Source organism: Aspergillus ruber (assembly GCF_000600275.1).
Source record: "Aspergillus ruber CBS 135680 unplaced genomic scaffold scaffold00006, whole genome shotgun sequence".
In the NCBI taxonomy this organism is placed as follows: domain Eukaryota; kingdom Fungi; phylum Ascomycota; class Eurotiomycetes; order Eurotiales; family Aspergillaceae; genus Aspergillus; species Aspergillus ruber.
The window spans coordinates 95,293-112,202 of NW_024467302.1; the positions used below are offsets into that span (position 1 = coordinate 95,293).

The 16,910-nt window shown below is 47.7% G+C and overlaps 8 protein-coding genes across 8 annotated transcripts; 4 read left to right on the forward strand and 4 right to left on the reverse strand.

Annotated features, from left to right (window-relative positions):
• Positions 1–335: 335 nt before the first annotated feature.
• EURHEDRAFT_384648 (uncharacterized protein) lies at positions 336–3,034 on the reverse strand. The gene is made up of 6 exons (XM_040779624.1): positions 2,857–3,034; positions 2,712–2,800; positions 2,262–2,656; positions 1,688–2,206; positions 1,242–1,632; positions 336–1,190 (listed from the first exon to the last, which is right to left on the reverse strand). Exons 1-6 carry the CDS (start codon positions 2,917–2,919, stop codon positions 587–589), a joined length of 2,061 nt encoding a protein of 686 aa, XP_040640758.1. The 5' UTR covers positions 2,920–3,034; the 3' UTR covers positions 336–586.
• A 308-nt stretch (positions 3,035–3,342) lies between these two features.
• Positions 3,343–4,974, reverse strand: EURHEDRAFT_384649 (general substrate transporter; the record flags this gene model as incomplete). The annotated part of the gene is made up of 2 exons (XM_040779625.1): positions 3,343–3,671; positions 3,722–4,974. The coding sequence occupies 2 exons, from the start codon at positions 4,972–4,974 to the stop codon at positions 3,377–3,379; spliced, it is 1,548 nt and encodes a 515-aa protein (XP_040640759.1). The 3' UTR covers positions 3,343–3,376.
• Positions 4,975–7,433: 2,459 nt separating this feature from the next.
• EURHEDRAFT_318407 (uncharacterized protein) lies at positions 7,434–8,079 on the forward strand. Its single transcript, XM_040778326.1, has one exon. It carries the CDS (start codon positions 7,613–7,615, stop codon positions 7,985–7,987), a length of 375 nt encoding a protein of 124 aa, XP_040640760.1. The 5' UTR covers positions 7,434–7,612; the 3' UTR covers positions 7,988–8,079.
• Positions 8,080–9,434: 1,355 nt separating this feature from the next.
• EURHEDRAFT_474218 (putative MFS monocarboxylate transporter) lies at positions 9,435–11,018 on the forward strand. Its single transcript, XM_040785378.1, has 2 exons — positions 9,435–9,592; positions 9,657–11,018. The coding sequence occupies exons 1-2, from the start codon at positions 9,483–9,485 to the stop codon at positions 10,948–10,950; spliced, it is 1,404 nt and encodes a 467-aa protein (XP_040640761.1). The 5' UTR covers positions 9,435–9,482; the 3' UTR covers positions 10,951–11,018.
• EURHEDRAFT_521574 (MBL fold metallo-hydrolase) lies at positions 10,979–11,995 on the reverse strand (the record flags this gene model as incomplete). Its single annotated transcript, XM_040786845.1, has 2 exons — positions 10,979–11,417; positions 11,469–11,995. The coding sequence occupies 2 exons, from the start codon at positions 11,993–11,995 to the stop codon at positions 11,039–11,041; spliced, it is 906 nt and encodes a 301-aa protein (XP_040640762.1). The 3' UTR covers positions 10,979–11,038.
• Positions 11,996–12,478: 483 nt separating this feature from the next.
• Positions 12,479–13,589, forward strand: EURHEDRAFT_551132 (putative 3-hydroxyacyl-CoA dehydrogenase; the record flags this gene model as incomplete). The annotated part of the gene is made up of 3 exons (XM_040787530.1): positions 12,479–12,542; positions 12,599–12,903; positions 12,955–13,589. The coding sequence occupies 3 exons, from the start codon at positions 12,479–12,481 to the stop codon at positions 13,492–13,494; spliced, it is 909 nt and encodes a 302-aa protein (XP_040640763.1). The 3' UTR covers positions 13,495–13,589.
• Positions 13,590–13,850: 261 nt separating this feature from the next.
• Positions 13,851–14,889, forward strand: EURHEDRAFT_513685 (NmrA-like family protein; the record flags this gene model as incomplete). Its single annotated transcript, XM_040786195.1, has 4 exons — positions 13,851–13,898; positions 13,939–14,461; positions 14,515–14,677; positions 14,733–14,889. The coding sequence occupies 4 exons, from the start codon at positions 13,851–13,853 to the stop codon at positions 14,887–14,889; spliced, it is 891 nt and encodes a 296-aa protein (XP_040640764.1).
• Positions 14,890–14,952: 63 nt separating this feature from the next.
• EURHEDRAFT_451808 (Zn(II)2Cys6 transcription factor) lies at positions 14,953–16,834 on the reverse strand (the record flags this gene model as incomplete). Its single annotated transcript, XM_040783978.1, has 3 exons — positions 14,953–15,509; positions 15,567–16,427; positions 16,453–16,834. 3 exons carry the CDS (start codon positions 16,832–16,834, stop codon positions 14,953–14,955), a joined length of 1,800 nt encoding a protein of 599 aa, XP_040640765.1.
• Between the last annotated feature and the right edge of the window lie 76 nt (positions 16,835–16,910).

A 16,910-nucleotide genomic window follows, 5' to 3' on the forward strand; every position in this document is an offset into this window, starting at 1 on the left:
TGTCCGATGGTTGCGCCGGAACAGGACGTTCCGGATACGATAACCGAAGTGCATGCGGTCCTGCCCTTTTAGAACATTGCGAAAATTAATATTATGTGGAGCGTCTCATGAGAAATTAAATTGTCTAGTCCAATATATGTACAAATATTAGTCGCACAGTGATCGAGGATCGGAAATAGGCTCTACCATGGATCCATACACTTGTACTCCGTAATGTGGTTCAAAATCGGACCACCTTCTCTCCGGTTGCCATTGACAGTAATGGTAGGCAAATATCCGGAAAAAACTGTCAACGAGGCGATTAGAGGATCCGATAAGTTCTACTCTTGCAGACACAGTGGCATTTCCAGGGGAAACTTGGTTTGGGTTCTTTGTTCACAAGCTTTTGAAGGACTACGCAGACATGAGGTTTGGTTCAGGAGATGTTGCTACTGATGCCGCAGCGTTGTCGACTGATCTGGCAAAAGAAATCGAAGGTAGTTAAATTGGATGCGGGTGTCAGAAACGTGACTAGGCCAAAGTTGATCGGACAGTGTATGAAATGGAACAAAAGGAGATCATAATGTCATCAAGCCTACAGGATTGTTCATAATGTACCCATTGGATACAATGGGAATTGCCCATCCCTGTCAAGCAGAAATCCCTGGAGAATAGCATCAAGATCCAGATTCGATAATTCCCAATTCGTTTGCGGGAAGCCATTTTCCACAAAAGTTGTCCCAACAGCCTGGGTTTTATTAGGCGTAGCCACGGATTCATCGTGAACAGTTTGCAGCTGAACCGAATTTCTGCAGATTTCTCCACTCGTCGAATCATTGACAACGATATTAACACCCAAATGATCCATGAGCCTGTCGAGATTCTGCCTTGCTTTTATAGCCGCGGCATAGATATCTTTTTGCTCTTCCAGAGTATTCAAACAGAAGATAAGGGATTGAAATGAAACTGAGCCTTTCCCTTTATGCGCCACGATCCGTGCGTGGATGGTTGCGCTGACATAAGTCGCATATGATAGGACGTATGGTGCGCTCCCGATTGAATAGTGCTGTGCATAGTCGCGCAGAATTTGGACGGTCTGGTTAGCAGCGGCTGTGCTCGCTGTGATTGACTCATGGGCAACTATAGCGCTGCTGTGACTGTCCGTAATAAATGGTCGCTCGGAGAGAATTACCAGGGTGTTACAGAGGGCTCTGCTCTCGAAGTTAGTAATGTGCACCAGGAAACCAGGAGGGTTTACCAACAAAAGACAGAGGGCCTGAGGTAGGACAAAACCAGGGTCACCTGAATGGGCAATATAGTCCATCTGGGGGGGAAGTGTTTTCCGCCATTGGCTCAGGTCAGATTTGATCCTTTCGCAGACATTCATTTTCTGGCTTAGTCGAGCGTTTGGGGTGGACTCAGAGTAAACCTCACACATCAAGTGCTCAATTATAACTGACAATTCGCACAGCTTCGTTAGCAAGGATACATTCAATGCTGGAATGCCCAGTTGCTGGTGGTTTTTTTTGTATGATATGCTGTCAAATTGCTCGAGCTCATCATACTCGTCTAGGAACTTCAAAGGCGTGTTAAAATCTCTTTTCCGGAGGAGTGAAGGTCGGCCCTGGAGGAGGCATTGGATCTTGTCAATCGCTAATAAGGTAGATGAGTAAATAGAATCCGAATTCAAAAATAGTTTGGAACTTACAATATGCCCCCCAAACAACCCGCTTTCGAATCTCTAGCTGCTCCGCAGACGTGTTGTTTGTCGAAGGCAGCACATGTAGACCAAGGTCAATGATCATATTAAAAGCATTCCCAGCGTATAACCACGACAGACTTCGTTCGTCACATCTCGAGAAGAGTGCATTCGACATGATCAGCAGAGCCTGTATAGTAGTGATCTCGCTTTTATCAAACTTATCGCGCAAGAGCTCCACGAATCGCTGTCGATACATTAATCCTGCCGTGTTTATGTCATCTGGATCCGTGCGGACTTCAGGTCTGAGGCAGTGTTTGGAAACAACGAAGAATATAGAATTGAGTAGTAGCTTTGAGAAGTAAGGACCTCCGCACGCCATGTCGCGCATGAAAACGGGACGGTGGATGATTTGCGCGGTATAGATCTGGCGGCTCCAATAGATGGAGAGCAATTCCATTCCTATGCTGGGGTCTACTCCATCAAAGTCGAGGCGACCAGCTATGAGATTCAAGCGCTCCAGTTGCCCTTTGAGGTGATTAGTTCTTGGCAGTAGTATGTCTTCTTCGAGAGGTAAGCTTACTCTCTTTCGCGGTCTGCGCAAAGAGTAGATGTCCAGACCATTCTTCCATGGCATGAAAATCATTGACTTGCCCATTATGTTGCTGAGGACTTGATGTTTCATAATATGCCGTGCTGGTTGGACCGTGGTATAGAGAGACATTGCCCCTGGGATCACTTGCAGGCGGTTCTGCAGGAATATGAGAGCCGCGCGTCCCTACACTTGCAAGCGTCCTAATACTCCTTTCAGGACCCGACATTGGAGAGCCCACTGAGCATGGTGGCTGCGGGGAAGAAGCTTGCTCCACTGAGAAGCCAGGAGCCCCATGTTGCGCGACTGGTGTATCTCCAGTCTGGAGGCGCTGGCGAAGAAATGCATTCTCCGACTCCAATCGTGCAATTCTTTGATTTGTTGGCCTGCCACAACAATAATTAACCACCGCATAACGAAAACGTAAGGCCCGATACTAACCTCGGCTTATGTTGAGCAGGGCCTTGCTGGCAGTCAATACCTTTGGCTATGCAGTTGCCACAGGTTGGCTTCACAGCGTCGCACTTCAACTGTTTCTATTTATTAGCAATAGTGCTGCTAGGTAGATCAACCCAATGCACCGTACCTTTTTCTGACGGCAAAACGTACACGCCGCCGATGCGCGGCCGAGACTTTGTCTTTTCGGCATTTTGGCTCCCGGCCTCGGTTGGAATGGTTTGTGACCAGCACCGGATTGAATTCACATTTAGTGAGGCACTTTAGGTATTCTGGTGTGCATGTCTATGCTATGGAAGCTCTTCAATGAGAGATTGAGTTATTTACCGGAGGCTTGAGGATTCGTTGCTGTGGGGTTGACGTCTTGGTCCGAGCGGCTTTTGGTTGGTTCGTTTGACCTTGTAATATCATTGGTTTAGACGGGCCCCTATGTTCTATGAGTTCCTCGCACTCTCTCATTGACCGTATACATACTTCTTTATCGGCATTTACTTGCACAAGAATAACTGCCAAGGCCTCAAGAGTACGCGCCCCGGTCGCTCAGTGGGTATAAAGTAGCGCAAACCCGGCCGAGAACAGAATGTAAAGTCCAAATATATATATTCCATATTAATGTACGTAACTCATTAGATATAATTTTACTCGTAAAATTAAGGAGCAGGACTCGTATCTCCACTCTGCTCAAGCTTCTTCCCCTTGTCGCTGACCATCTCATCTAACTCCTGTGTCGTGCCTGCTAATTTATTCGCCAATCGAACCGTCTGGAATATAGACAGGTCCTGCTGGAAGAGCTCTTCAAGTTTCTCCAAACTCTGACCCATTGTCTCAGGGTAGAAGAAGAAGACGGTCACCGGGAACGCAAAACAAAGAACTGTATATACAATCCAGTACTGGTAGCCGATACTTGTCATTGCGATTGGGGTGATCATCTGCACAACGAAGTTCCTGCATTGAGTTAGCATATGTCCGGACGAGCAGGGGGTGGGTTTACATACCAAAGCCAGTGATTTGCCGTGGATATCGAAGTCATAGCAACGCGAAGGCGTAGAGGAGCGACCTCAGTGCAATAGAGAAAGCTTGGACCCAAGAAACCGATGGGAAAGAAGAAAGCGAACAGAAAGATGAAGAAAGTGGTTCCGATGGCAGCCCCATGGTTCTCACTGGCGTATTTGCTCGTGATGGCTATGCACATCATGCACAGCGTAATACCAACGCCACTGAACAGAAAAAGTTTCCGGCGTCCGAACCGATCAATGGTGAAGAAAGCGACAAATGAAGCAGCGAACTTCCATGTCAACATGCCTGCCGCTAGGACTCGGGAAAGGTCGGCAGTTAAACCCAGACTATCTTGAAAAATTGTCGTGCAGTACGTGCTAATCGCATTTGCGCCGGTCATTTGAACCCAGAATTGCAATCCGAGACAGAGCATGAACCGATAAAATAGTTTGCCGTCTTTCATAGTGAAAATGTCTTTGACTCTTGCTGCATTTTGGGCTGATTCTTCAAGCGACGCCTCAATGCCAGCAATCTCGTGTCTGATTTCCGGATCTTCAGAATCGATCTCCTTGATGCGAGCCAGGATGAGGGCTGCTTGGGTGGTGTGACCGGCACGGACAAGCCAGCGAGGCGATTCCGGGAGGAGGAAAATGGACGCGATTGGCATAAGCGAGAAGACACAAGGAATCGCCATTGGCACGCGCCACGAGACAGAATGATGGTCGATGTAAGAAAATCCGTAATTGATCCACTGGCTAATGGCATAACCGCTGGTGATGAATATACCATCAATCACAACATGTGCTCCCCGATCCGCTGCGGGAGAACACTCAGACTGCCAGACCGGGACTATCGTGCTTGTGAAACCAATACCAATTCCAGTCACGATCCGTCCGACCAGTAACTGAGCGAAACTAAACGAAGTGCACGAAAGAAGTTCACCAATGAACGTTAAAAGTGCCCCGACAAAAATGGCTTTTCTCCGGCCGAGGAAATCTCCGATGGAAGTGCAAACTAACGAGCCCGCGGCACCTCCAAGTGTAAAGCAGGAAACGTAGACGCCCTGCATCACGGATTTTTGTGACTCGGTCTCTCCGGTAGCGTTTATTGTGTCGATTTGGGGAAATAGGCCAGTCCAGCTGTCGAAGCCGAGTAGGCCCCCGACGCCCACCTGATTATAACCGAAAAGAAAGAAACATGGGAAGACCACGAGGATGACTTGGGTCAGCTGTAAAGAGTGTCCACGAAGCATGATGGGTAGTTGTGATGGATTAAAATTTTTTAAAGAGGAATGATATTAACAAGCGAAAGAGTTTATCTGAAGAACCGGTCTCTGGACGGTGGCAGTTATATAGGGTTCCTGTTGTATACCCAGATGAATAAGACCCTAACACCGCAAAGCTCGGATGTGCCGTGAAGGGAGTATACACCGAGGACTAATCGGTGGGATAATATACGCGACCCAGACTTTGACAACCTATTAATGGAAGAGTCGAGCTCCTTGCATTATCAGCTCCGATGCCAAATGCCAATACTACGGTAGATCTCATGCTGCTCTGAAACATCGCCGCAATCTACTATGGAGTGTAGTGAACCTAGTAAGACTGATTCTTTATCAAAGATTAGATACATGGGCAGGTTCCTTCATACTTTAATGCGTCTCTGATAAGATATGTCCATGAGTTTCAACGGCTTCCAGATCGTACTAATAGGAATACACACAGTAGTAGCAACTGTATCTTCATGCTCTGCTCTCGCGGTTACGTTGACATGGGCCCATGCGTCGGCCATATGGCGGTAATGCTGTATGTGCTGTATGAACTGTGGGGTTATGCAAGTTTATCGTGCATGCAGATCGACCAAGTCACGGCATCCAAGACCCTGATAATGCGGTGAGCGAACTCGAAGAGGCGGTGGTCTTGAATGCGGTATACTATTATTTGTCCTATTTCACGAATTTAGGAATACTAGGGGGAAAGTAATAGGTATCGCATTTTCATTATTTTGGTGGATGCGCTGCAAAACCCTGGTACAAGCTCGCTATCGAAAACCAAATAGCAGTGGGCGAGTCCGAGCACTGCACTCTGCAGATATATCTGTGGTCACAATGTGGCTGCAACTTGCCAGTGTGCTTTCAAATTTGTATTAGAGCGCCTATCAAGAAAGTGAGAAACGAATCCCCCCCTATACATGATGTCGAGCGCACCGGACTCATTCGGAATATTATGTCAATGCAAAGATGCCAGATCGCTTCATTCTACCCATCGCATTATTCTGTGTAGGCGCTGTATACACGACTCTTTTGCTATAAATCAATCGCGTATCAATTTTTCCTGCTGATACGAAGGCAGACTACAGATAAGGGCCTGGTTATGCCATTTCTCGACGAGATATACTCCTTCTACAATAGCTTAAGTTCTCAAGGATGGCATTTATTACAGCCAATGCGCAGAGTCAGCCGTATCCGATCCAGGTAGTTGAAGTGAACCCAATGATGAAGCGTGTCGCGCCCTAACCAATACAAAATGGAAACCGACTTCCAGGTGTATGCAGCACAACCTGCATACATCTAATCTTGCATAGGCCCAACTCCCTTGCATCGAAATTGTATAGATTTCTGCTTTTATTCCTGTTTGCAACATCTATGAGTTGGTTCTGCACAAGGGATGCAGGTAGATAAAAATGGAAAGAGTGAGGCTTGTTGACAACGAATGAGATTGACTTTGTTCTTTACACTTGCAGTCACTTATTGTTATCGGATTTTTTACAAGTAAATTGCTGTATTCCATAATCATATAATTTATTCAATAACGGGACACAAATAAGCGAGTAAATTTTCCATGATTTCAGGCCTTGGATATGCAATCTTGGCAGCGCAGCCCATATTTCCCGATATGTCAATTTAACACGATGCTCCTCGTGTCCCGTATCTGTGCGCCTTCGTCGCATTACACCGCAAGAGCACCGACGTCATGGTCAGCTAGCCCAGCTTCATTTGCTCTCGCTTAGACTGAAATCCAGCAAGTGAAAGCAAAAATGCGGTAAATGAGCTCGAGCTCGCGAAAAAGGCGTTTGTCGGCAAATTTACAAGGGCAATAAAAGTGCATCGCTTCGTTGGCACTGGTCTCTACTATCCGCAGTGTATCAAGGAAATGGGAAAGTCAATCGGAGCCCATTGTGAACAGGCAATACATAGGTAATGCTATGGGGTGCATATATACTGGGAGCCACAACCTGTCATCCAATGGGTTTCAGGACATGCAGGGGTAGAAGGAAATGAGAGAGCTGATGTCACGGAGTACGGGCATTCACCAACAACGCAAGATGTTTGTAAACTTTGGCCTGTTTGAATATAGGGCAGGAACCCCCGTCGCACACTAGATAGCGCAGCGCTGGCAGGCCCAGCTTCCTTCTTTCCTTCTCCATGTTAGTATTTCGATAGAGAGTCTACCAATAGATTTATATTGTTCGAGACTGTCACAGCTGACCAGGCAGCAGGGCAGGCAGCCAGTAAGCCTCCAGGAAGAAGCCCAAGAGAGATCTCTCTGGCCTTTGCCTGTAGAGCCCGAACAGAAGCCATTAAAACACGGAAGCAGAGATGGTTCAACAAGAAGCTTAGCCAGCAATTCCAACAAGGTCAACGAATATACAGGCCACAGAAGAACTGGTGGCTTGATCCTACAGCTCTAGTAGCTCCCAAGTATCTGGTAAGCCGCAACTCTCAATTGAAGTCAGTACATGCAGCTATTGGAGCACACATACATCAGATCCAGGTCCAAGATGATGCAACCTGTAAAAGCTGTGGCCTATCAAGGGAGTTATTACACCATCTTCTCTTTCAATTCTGGAAATAGCAACACCAACGAAATAAGCTCTATAAGGACCTGAAGATGTATGGGGTTATGAGGCCCACTGCTGCAGAGGAGCACCCGCAAGGACGACTTTTAGGAGATCCTAGAGCTACCAGAGCGCTGCTACAATTCCTGGCAGCACGCGTGATAGCACGGCTTCAGAAGCTTGACTGGCTATACGAGGTCAGTAAAGCCACTGCAAAACAGACACGGTGCTGCGTAATGGCACTTTTCTGCTTGCGGGCTCGGGCTATTAAAGCCATTCTGCCGCAGATCTCTGTCCACAACACCGCCGTTGAGGACATGTTCATCCTGATTCAACAGGGGCGTTCCAAAGGCCTCTTCCAAGGCAGGGCGACACTAGTCCACATCCAAAGCTCCTCCAGATGCATGGTACTAAGCCCGTGGCTATAGTCAAGCAGTCTGTTATCGTCGACACCGCAAGATTGGGCACACCAAGAGAGACCTGCCCTGAAAGGGTCGTTGGGGAATGCTGGGAGGTAGGATAGCCGTAGGAGGCCAGTGCATCAAGGTCTGTTCATAAATGTACACGTAAAGGCTCATATGGCTGAGGAAACAAGGCCTAGGCTCTCTGGATCTCAACTGGCACGAAATACTGTTGAGCATTTAGTATCACACCACCAGAGAAAAAGGAACAATCTTACACTCATACTTGCTGTAGCGAAGTATGGCGTAGTCAATCTGTAAGAGAACAAAGATATTAATGAGGCCTGATAAGAAGAGATGTCAAGAGAAGGTGTGGAGTATGGAGTACGGAATACGGAGAAAGAAGGAAGTATGAAAAAAGGAGTCGGGCGGACACATACCTCAGGCAGGGAAGCGGCATCAACCTCGCTTTCTACTTTTCCCACCTCCATAGACGACGTGGGTCCAACATTCAAAAATAATCACCATTGCCTAACTCTTTCACTTTTTGTTATCATTAAAATTTATTGTCACTAAGACCGGGTTGTAGCATACTGCTTAAATGGCACTCCATGCTGAGAGCTACCGCTACTGCAAACTACCAGCCGAACTAGCACCCGAGCTTGGATGTACGTCCAACCTTCCATGAATTTGGGAAGAGGAAGAACTAACCAATTACCTGATTAAACAGATAGTATGGGTCTCATGCTACATAAAAACACCCACCTTGCTCGGTGTGTGTGCGACGTGCAGCCTGTAAACTCTTCTGGACCGGATACCGAAGACGGGCTTTTGAAAATATCGTTAGCAAACAACGAGGCTTCCGTACTTAATACACACTGCCCTCGTGGCATCTGGCCACCCTAGGAGAAAGATAGTAGCAATAGGTAACGCACCAAGACGTGGAAGGAGTCGATTACACAATCATGAACCACGATGTCTTCAACAGCCCGGTGGCCTTAACTATCATTCGTCTTCATGAACTTCTCGCACATCAAGCACGCGGCGACCACCTCATCCTCCGTAAAGAAACCCGACAAACCGCAAGCCTAATACTCTGCTGCCCGAAACTCGAATGAATTGTGGTGCTGGCGTTTACTGAAGTTGAGAGCTGTAGCTCATTGCTACATCGGTTAGGGTTGATTTAGATTACGCTAGGCCACTCCGGCAGAGTGCTTCAGGTTGTGGCGGTCGCGAAGAAGGCCGAGATAAAAAAAAAACACAATAAAAAACGAAAGCCTTGTCTCAACAGACCATAATGGTACCGGTTGTGCACAATTAGGGGAAATTTGGATCTGTGCGAACTGCCATCGAATTGAATCTTTCCCTTCGGGAAAACATGGATATGTATTTAGCCGTCGGATGTAGTCCATCCCTGATCACCCGGCTTCCCACATCTGTCTCTTTTTGTTCTTTTTCAATGCGAATTCGACACCCTGGTTGAATACCAGAACCTGCGAACGGAGACTTCTTGGCACACAGCATGACAGAAACAGAAGCCAAGACTCCGGTCGAGTCGCAGGACGACGACAAACACGAACCAAGTGAAAACACTCCCGATAGTGAGGGGCCACAGCTCAAACACGGGAAATGGTATTTAGACTCTTTTCGTAACACCAAAGGTCATTGAGAATGCTAATATAGGCATTATATATAGGCGTTATGTCATGGTCATAGCGGCTGGTTTCCTAGCGATGTTCACCACCTGCGCGCTCATTTTCACTTTCGGGGTATGGCAATCACTTTATGAAGAAATGGCCACGCAACCAAATACGCCATTTACCGGGACTTCTACCGCACTCATCAACTTGATTGGTACGTTAGCAATTGCATTGATGTCAATGGGCGGCCCATTTACCATGGTCTGGACCAAGTTGTACTCCCCGCAAGTGGTCATCATCGTTGGAGGATGGGTGTTCGGGATCGCATTCATTCTCGCCAGTTTCAGCAAACAGCTGTGGCATTTTACTCTGACCCAGGGTGTTCTACTGGGGGTAGGTACTAGTATGACCTACGTACCAACGATGGCTGTCGCACCGACATGGTTCGATAAACGACGCGGACTGGCCATGGGCATGATTATCTCCGGCACTGGTGTAGGAGGAATGGTCTGGCCGCCGATCCTAAGTGCTATTATTGACAGCATTGGATTCAGAAACGCATTGAGGATTGTGGGTTGCGTTTCCGTAACTCTGGTATCGCTTGCCGGATACAGCTTGGGATGGGAGCCGGACTTCGAAAACCAAGTTCGGGTACAGACGCAGGGAATGAGTCGGGTGAATGGATGGATGAAGATTCCGCTTATAAATTGGCGTGTCGCACGTACGGAACGATTCATCGCTCAGGCTTCGGGTTGCTTCCTGCAATCTGCTGGATACTCGACGCCCCTGTTCTTCTACGCGGCGTTCGCCAGGGCACTCGGGTATAGCAACACAACAGCCACGAACTTCATTACTGTCAGCAATGCGTCAAACTTTGTGTCTAGAATCATAATCGGCTACGGCGCCGATAAGTATGGACGGATCAATGCGCTAGCCTTTACGACTCTACTTAGTGCCATTGCTGTATTTGCCTTCTGGCTTCCATCGATGTTCAAGGATTCGGCTATCTCTAGCTCCAGCGCGGACGGACTGTTTATTACATTTACGGTTCTATACGGTGCCTTTGCCAGTGCCTACATATCGCTTTTCCCAGCCTCATTGATCGAGCTGTTTGGCGTGCAAAATTACACCAGCGTTAATGGTTCCTTGTATCTCATCCGTGGAATGGGTGCTTTGATTGGGACACCGCTAACTGGACTGTTGATCCCAGAATCGAAGGCTCTGGTTTCGCCTATTAGCTACGAGCGAGCAGGAATAACGGTTGGGGTGTTATTGTTCGCAGCTACCGTGGCGTGTTTTATCGTACGGATCGAAGCAATGTTGGGATCACCCTGGCGGTGGAAAATGTAATTCATATTTAGCACTAATTCTTCAATACAGCCTCAGCCGTAATATATACAATAAGATCAAACGCCGCGCAATCCCTTCCATAACACAGCTAGAAGCAGAACCCATTGAGATCTTCAATCCTCCGCTTATCCACAGCATGATGTCTATTTTCCTCCCACACCTGACCGCCCTCTCCAAACTGATTCGACAAATGTCCCAGGAAGAAGTCCAAGTTCTCCTTGCACTGCTTGAACTCGTTCTGGAAACACTTATAGAGCTCCTGCACCTTGGGCTTGGACGACGCATACGTCACCTTATTTGCAAACACAGAAAGATACTTCTTGGTATGCGCGAGATCCGCTTGTGCATCAAGCTCCCATCCCGGCTCCAAGTGGCCGGGGATGATCTTGGCCGGGCTGAGCGAAGAAATGACGTCCAGCGATTTATTCCATGCTTCAAGTAAAGCGGGGGTTTCGACTTCCTCGACCCTGAACATAGTTAGCAATCCCTACTCCGTCTCAACAATGTGGAAAGCGTACCAAACATGCGTACTCCTCCCATAAACCGTATCCCCACAAATCACCGTCCTCTCGGCGGGTAACCAAAAAATAGTATGATCAACTGAATCCCCCTGCAACGGGCCTAGCAACATAACCGGACTCTCTGGATTTCCCTGCAAGACGAAGAAAGTAAATTCGAATGCCTCCGGCTTCCTTGGCGCTTCGGGAACACTCTCCTTGCCGAAAATCGACGGCCAGTATTTCACTTTATCATCGTATTCTCTGTTGATTCCCGCGAGGACGTATGGTGCCGCGTAAAATTTCGCGGACGGGAATGACTCGAGGATGGGATTTGCGGAGAAGAAGTGGTCGGGGTGGTGGTGGGTCACGAAGACGGCTTTGAGGGGTGTGGTTGTTGTTGCTTTGACCCAGCGGACGACTGATTCAGCATCTTGAATGAGGAAGGGTGGATCAATTAGGACAGACTCAGTTGCACCAACGATAAGGGTTGTGATGCTGGACAGGCCTCTAGTTGAGGAAGAGTGGTGGTAGGTTTGGAGAGGCATTTTCACGGTCTCTGCAGGGTTATTTTGTTGTAGGGATACAATTGTACTGCCGATAACGAGGTTTAAATACTCCAAGCATCTCCATTGCAATTGGCCAATGGCCCTCCCATAATGACCGAGGATCTCGCCTATGCCGTTGAGGGGTCAAAGCTTACTGAAGAAATACACCGGGGAAATATCCATCCCAAGCAGGGAAGTGGGCCATATACAGCTCATCGTCGGCGACAGAATGAACTACAAGGGGAAAGCGGTCCATCCCCGCAGGATGAAGATGTTTAAGCTCTGCCCCACTGTGCCATTGATTCATGCCGATTGGTTGGATCTATCGGAAAACCCCCTGAGTATATACTCCACGAACCGGAAAATACTCAACAAGTGCAGGCACGGCATATTTTGTCGGGGTATATGTGCATGGTATATCTATTTAGATCCGGGGTTGAATCGTCCGACTACGTTGAGATATACTCAGGAATTTGAGTCAGTATGGCACAATTCATTCCCAACATCACCCCAGAGTCTCTGGCGGAAAAGGTCATCCTAATTACTGGTATGTACAATCAATCCCCCTAGCCAGCGCCAGTTAGTCACTGACTACCTATACAGGCGGAGCAAATGGCATTGGTGCCAGCCTCGTCGAGCTTTGCTGCAATAACGGTGCCTACGTCTGTTTCGGTGATACCGCGGCACATGCAGGTCACCAACTCGCACAGAAGCTCTCCGCATCGTCTACTTCCAAGCCAAGGGCATTATTCCACCAAACTGATGTTACGGAATACGATTCCATTTTGAATCTCTTTGATGCCGCTCTGGAGACATATGGACACATCGATCATGTCGTCGCCGCGGCCGGAATTCAAGAGATTGGCAATTGGTTCGACCCCGCATTGACACTTGAGGACGTTCGAGAGGTATGCCACTTCTCTCTCTAAGTCCAGTGTACAAATACTAACAAACCCCAGCCCGCGACTACGAAGGTCCTGGATGTCAACCTCTATGGCTGCCTCTACGTCTCGCGCATCGCGAGCGTGTACCTCCGCCAAAACCGCCCACCGAACACAGACCGCTCCATCACCCTAATATCCTCCATCGCCGGCTTCAAAGAATCTCCCGGTCTCTTCGTCTACCAAGCATCCAAGCATGGCGTTTTAGGCATTCTACGCTCTCTCCGCCAATACCTCCCGTTCACTCTACACCAACTCCGCATCAATGCCGTTTGTCCCTGGATGACCACCACGGGAATGGTGAAGGGGATCCAGGATGATTGGGTCAAGGCGGGTCTTCCAACAAACTTACCTATGGATGTTGCAAAGATTACTGCGGGGTTAGTGGTAGATGAGAAGTTGAATGGGACGTCAATGTATGTTGAGGGTGGACGAGGTTGGGAGATAGAGGGGAATTTGGATCGGTTGGAGCCGCAGTGGCTGGGAGAGGAGCCGTCTAGGTCTTTGTCAAAAGGGCAGGCTGTTCTAGGGAGTGGGAGTAATTGGACTAAATATTGATTGGTGTTTTTTTAGTGGAGTTGCTTGCGCTACGATATTATCCAGTACGAGTACCGGACCGTTGCTTTTTTAAAACGGCTTCGTGCTCAATAAACGGTATACCAAGATGAAAATAGCATAAATAAAATTCTTGAGAACCACTTCTAATCCCAGCTTTAAAAACGGTATGCTATTGTGCGGTTTGTCATGGTCTTTCCATTTCGGCCATATTGTACTCCGAGCGGCCGACCTCAGAAATCCCCCTACAACCCTTCTATGAATCTATGGCTATAAATATGGCCACTACTGATCATTTTTCTTTTGATATAGCAAGATTTAACTCCAATACATTAATCGACATCAACCAATTTGACACCATGAAGGTCGGAATCGCGGGAATCACAGGCAAATTCGCCCGCCACCTCGTCACATCTCCTTTAAAACGACAACATAACCACGATTAAGGGCTACTTTCGCAATTCCAGCAAGCTTCCAGACACCTTACGCTCGTCTTTGAAGCTTGAACTCATCCAGGGTAATGCCTTCGACAACGATGCAATCCTTTCTTTCGTCCACAGCTGCGATGTAGTCGTTTTCTGCTACCTCGATGACGACAAACTCATGGTCGACGGACAGAAGCTCCTTATCAATGTTTGTGGTGATGAGCCATCTGTCACCTGGTACGTCGCTAGTGACTGGGCGCTGGACTACACCAAGCTCGAGCTGGGCCAGCTGTTTCCCAAGTGCCCCATGATTCACATCAAAGCGTATATCGAGACGAAGCAGGATGTTTCTGGTGTGTATATTCTGATTGTTGGATCCATGGAACCTGTCTTCAGTCCGTTCTTCAACATATTTGACCCGGAGAGCAACACGTTCCAGTACTGGGGAGAGGGCGACGAGGCTATGGGAGGTATTACATATGATGATGCTGCGAAGTTCACCGCTGCGGTTGCTGCAGATCCTAATGCCTCTGGTATTTTGAAGTGTGAGAGGTCCTCATTGTCCATGCTGCTTCATGGTTATTGATAGCATTTACAGTCGTTGGTGGTTGTTCTAGCATCTACAAAATCGCACAGACTTTCGAAAAGATCTACGGAATGCCTGCGACTGTAGAGCGACGTGGATCCCTAGATGATCTGTACAAGCATATGCACGAGTTGAGTTCTAGCAACCCACAGAATGTCTATATATATGTGTCACTGTATGTCTCTATCAATCATTTTTTCCGACGGAAATATTGACAAGATTGTTTTCAGATTCTTCTTCTATTACTGGATCAACGATCAGACACTAATTGGTCCTGAACTTGTCAATGCCCGGTATTCTGAGGTGAAGCCGGTCGATTATGAGGGTAACATGTACAAGTGGCCGCGCGAGCCGTTGGCGACGTCCTTTTTCTCGCTGACCATGTAATGTGATAGAATTCATAGTAGCTTAAATAAATCGCACGCACTTGTACAACTTTATATTTCCAAATTATGTCCTACCATTGCGCAGAAAATCCCGGAACAAGTTCATATACGCCACACCAGTATTTGAATCATCCATTGACCAATCCACATGTTCAGGGCAACCTTCTGCCACACGCATTGACCGTCCATGTCTCCTGGTAGCCCTTTCCATCAACCGCGTAACCGCTTTCAGTACAATTCCCCTTTCCCGAAAGTCCCTCTCCTTCCACCTATTATAAGCCCCTTCTACAACCGTCCATGCGCGCAAGTCATCCGAGGATTCCTCCCGATTGCATAGCTCAGAAAGTACGAATGCAATTGCATGCCACTGGACATACCCCTTAAATAGCCAGGACCATTTTGTGGTTCTCTCGTCGGTTTCGAGGAGGCACGCAAATTCTGTGACCTCCACTGCCGTCCGAAAGAGTTGATTGCGCGTGGAACTGTCTAAAGGTGGGAAGACATCGGATGCTAAACGTGGGAAGTGCGCAACTAACCATGACCGGGCAATGGCTAACCGAAGAATGGTAGCGGTTACCCATTGTATTGGGACAGACACATCACAGTATTGCAGATATTTTTCTTGAATATGAGTGTGTATCTTTCTCAGTTCTTGAAGAGTTTGCTCCAATGGAAGACTCGCGGAAGTACGGGCAAGTCGTCGATTATGAGTTATCATTTCACATCGCGCGAGACAAAATGTCATCTCCGTGAAGCGAGCCTCTGTACTTGAAACTTCCTTGGATTCTGGAGATATTTCCGCATCGTCAATATTCGATGGTAACCCGGTATCGACACTGTCCTCATCGATCCCGCTGCTAATTGCATGATACTCGCATATTTGAATATCCAGTAGGTAGATATACCACCACAGTCGTCTCCGCATCTCACTCTCAAATGGACTTAATCTGAACTGAGTGCCATCGCGATGCAATCCAAGACCCCGTGCTAGTCTAAGTGCGACTGCAGACATGGTCCAAACGAAGTCCGCATCTTCCGGTTGACGGAGACAAGTAAGGAATAATACCATTGCTTGAAGAACGGCTAGATTGCGCGTTGTGAGGAACTCAACTCGCGCTAGTGCTTGCTGGACGGCGAATCGCATGCGTTGGCGTACTGTTGTATGTTCTTCACCAAGGTAGTGGAGACACTCTGATGGCTTTAGGCTGGTGGCCGCTGCGAAGTAAATAGAAAAGACGACTGATTCAGATGTCTGGTCAATGTATTCGGCATTGGTTGATGCTTTGTATATTGATTTTCGAATGCTGGGTTTGTGGAAGATCATGACCATTGGCGCTACCCGTTCTTCGTAGATGTTTAATAAGAACTGGCTTTGCGTGGTGCCTGGATGATAGTGGTGAAGGGAATTGGTGATGGATGAATATCCAAAAATAAATGCGCTGCGAGAGTCTTTTCCATTGCCTTCTGCTGATTGTACTGGCGAATCTTCCACATCATCTTGAAGTTCCTTGATCTGCGAAACAGCTATCAACACGAGATCTATGTACTCTCATGCGATACTAACCCACCTGATCTTCAACATTAACCAGAGCATCATGCGTAACATATCGACTATACCCATTTCCAACAATCAACCTTCCTCGCTGCCCACCTGCAGCATTCTCCGGTACCACCGCATTTTCTGAACACGAACGTTGATTGACTCTATTAGCCTCCTCGGTGTATTCCCTCAGCCCTTTAACCTCATCCTCCAGACGATTCAACCGTGAAATAAGCTCAGCTTTCAAAGGCCGTTTCTTCCGTCGTGGTGCGCGGCCTGAGCCGGGGAATATACATTCGAGCTGCGACTTTGAGCAATTAGTGCATGGTTGGGATTTGTCGCAGCGGATTTTTTTGCGACTGCATTGTTGACAACTTCGCCGATTGGGGTTTGCAGTGGGGTTCATTTTGACTAGAGGGAGGGGTTCGTGATGGCTTCTTCCTGATAGAGGCGGCCGTTGACGTTGCGCCACTCCCAAGACA

What these genes read in the sequence shown, in the direction of transcription:
- EURHEDRAFT_384648 (XM_040779624.1), bottom strand. Translation starts at nt 2,919, where the DNA reads ATGCCGAAAAGACAAAGTCTCGGCCGCGCATCGGCGGCGTGTACGTTT. An exon ending in CGTTTTGCCGTCAGAAAAAG is followed by an intron (nt 2,801 to 2,856) that starts GTACGGTGCATT and finishes AAATAGAAACAG; the next exon opens with TTGAAGTGCGACGCTGTGAA. An exon ending in TGCGCAGACCGCGAAAGAGA is followed by an intron (nt 2,207 to 2,261) that starts GTAAGCTTACCT and finishes ATCACCTCAAAG; the next exon opens with GGCAACTGGAGCGCTTGAAT.
- EURHEDRAFT_318407 (XM_040778326.1), top strand. Translation starts at nt 7,613, where the DNA reads ATGTATGGGGTTATGAGGCCCACTGCTGCAGAGGAGCACCCGCAAGGA.
- EURHEDRAFT_474218 (XM_040785378.1), top strand. Translation starts at nt 9,483, where the DNA reads ATGACAGAAACAGAAGCCAAGACTCCGGTCGAGTCGCAGGACGACGAC. An exon ending in CAGCTCAAACACGGGAAATG is followed by an intron (nt 9,593 to 9,656) that starts GTATTTAGACTC and finishes CATTATATATAG; the next exon opens with GCGTTATGTCATGGTCATAG.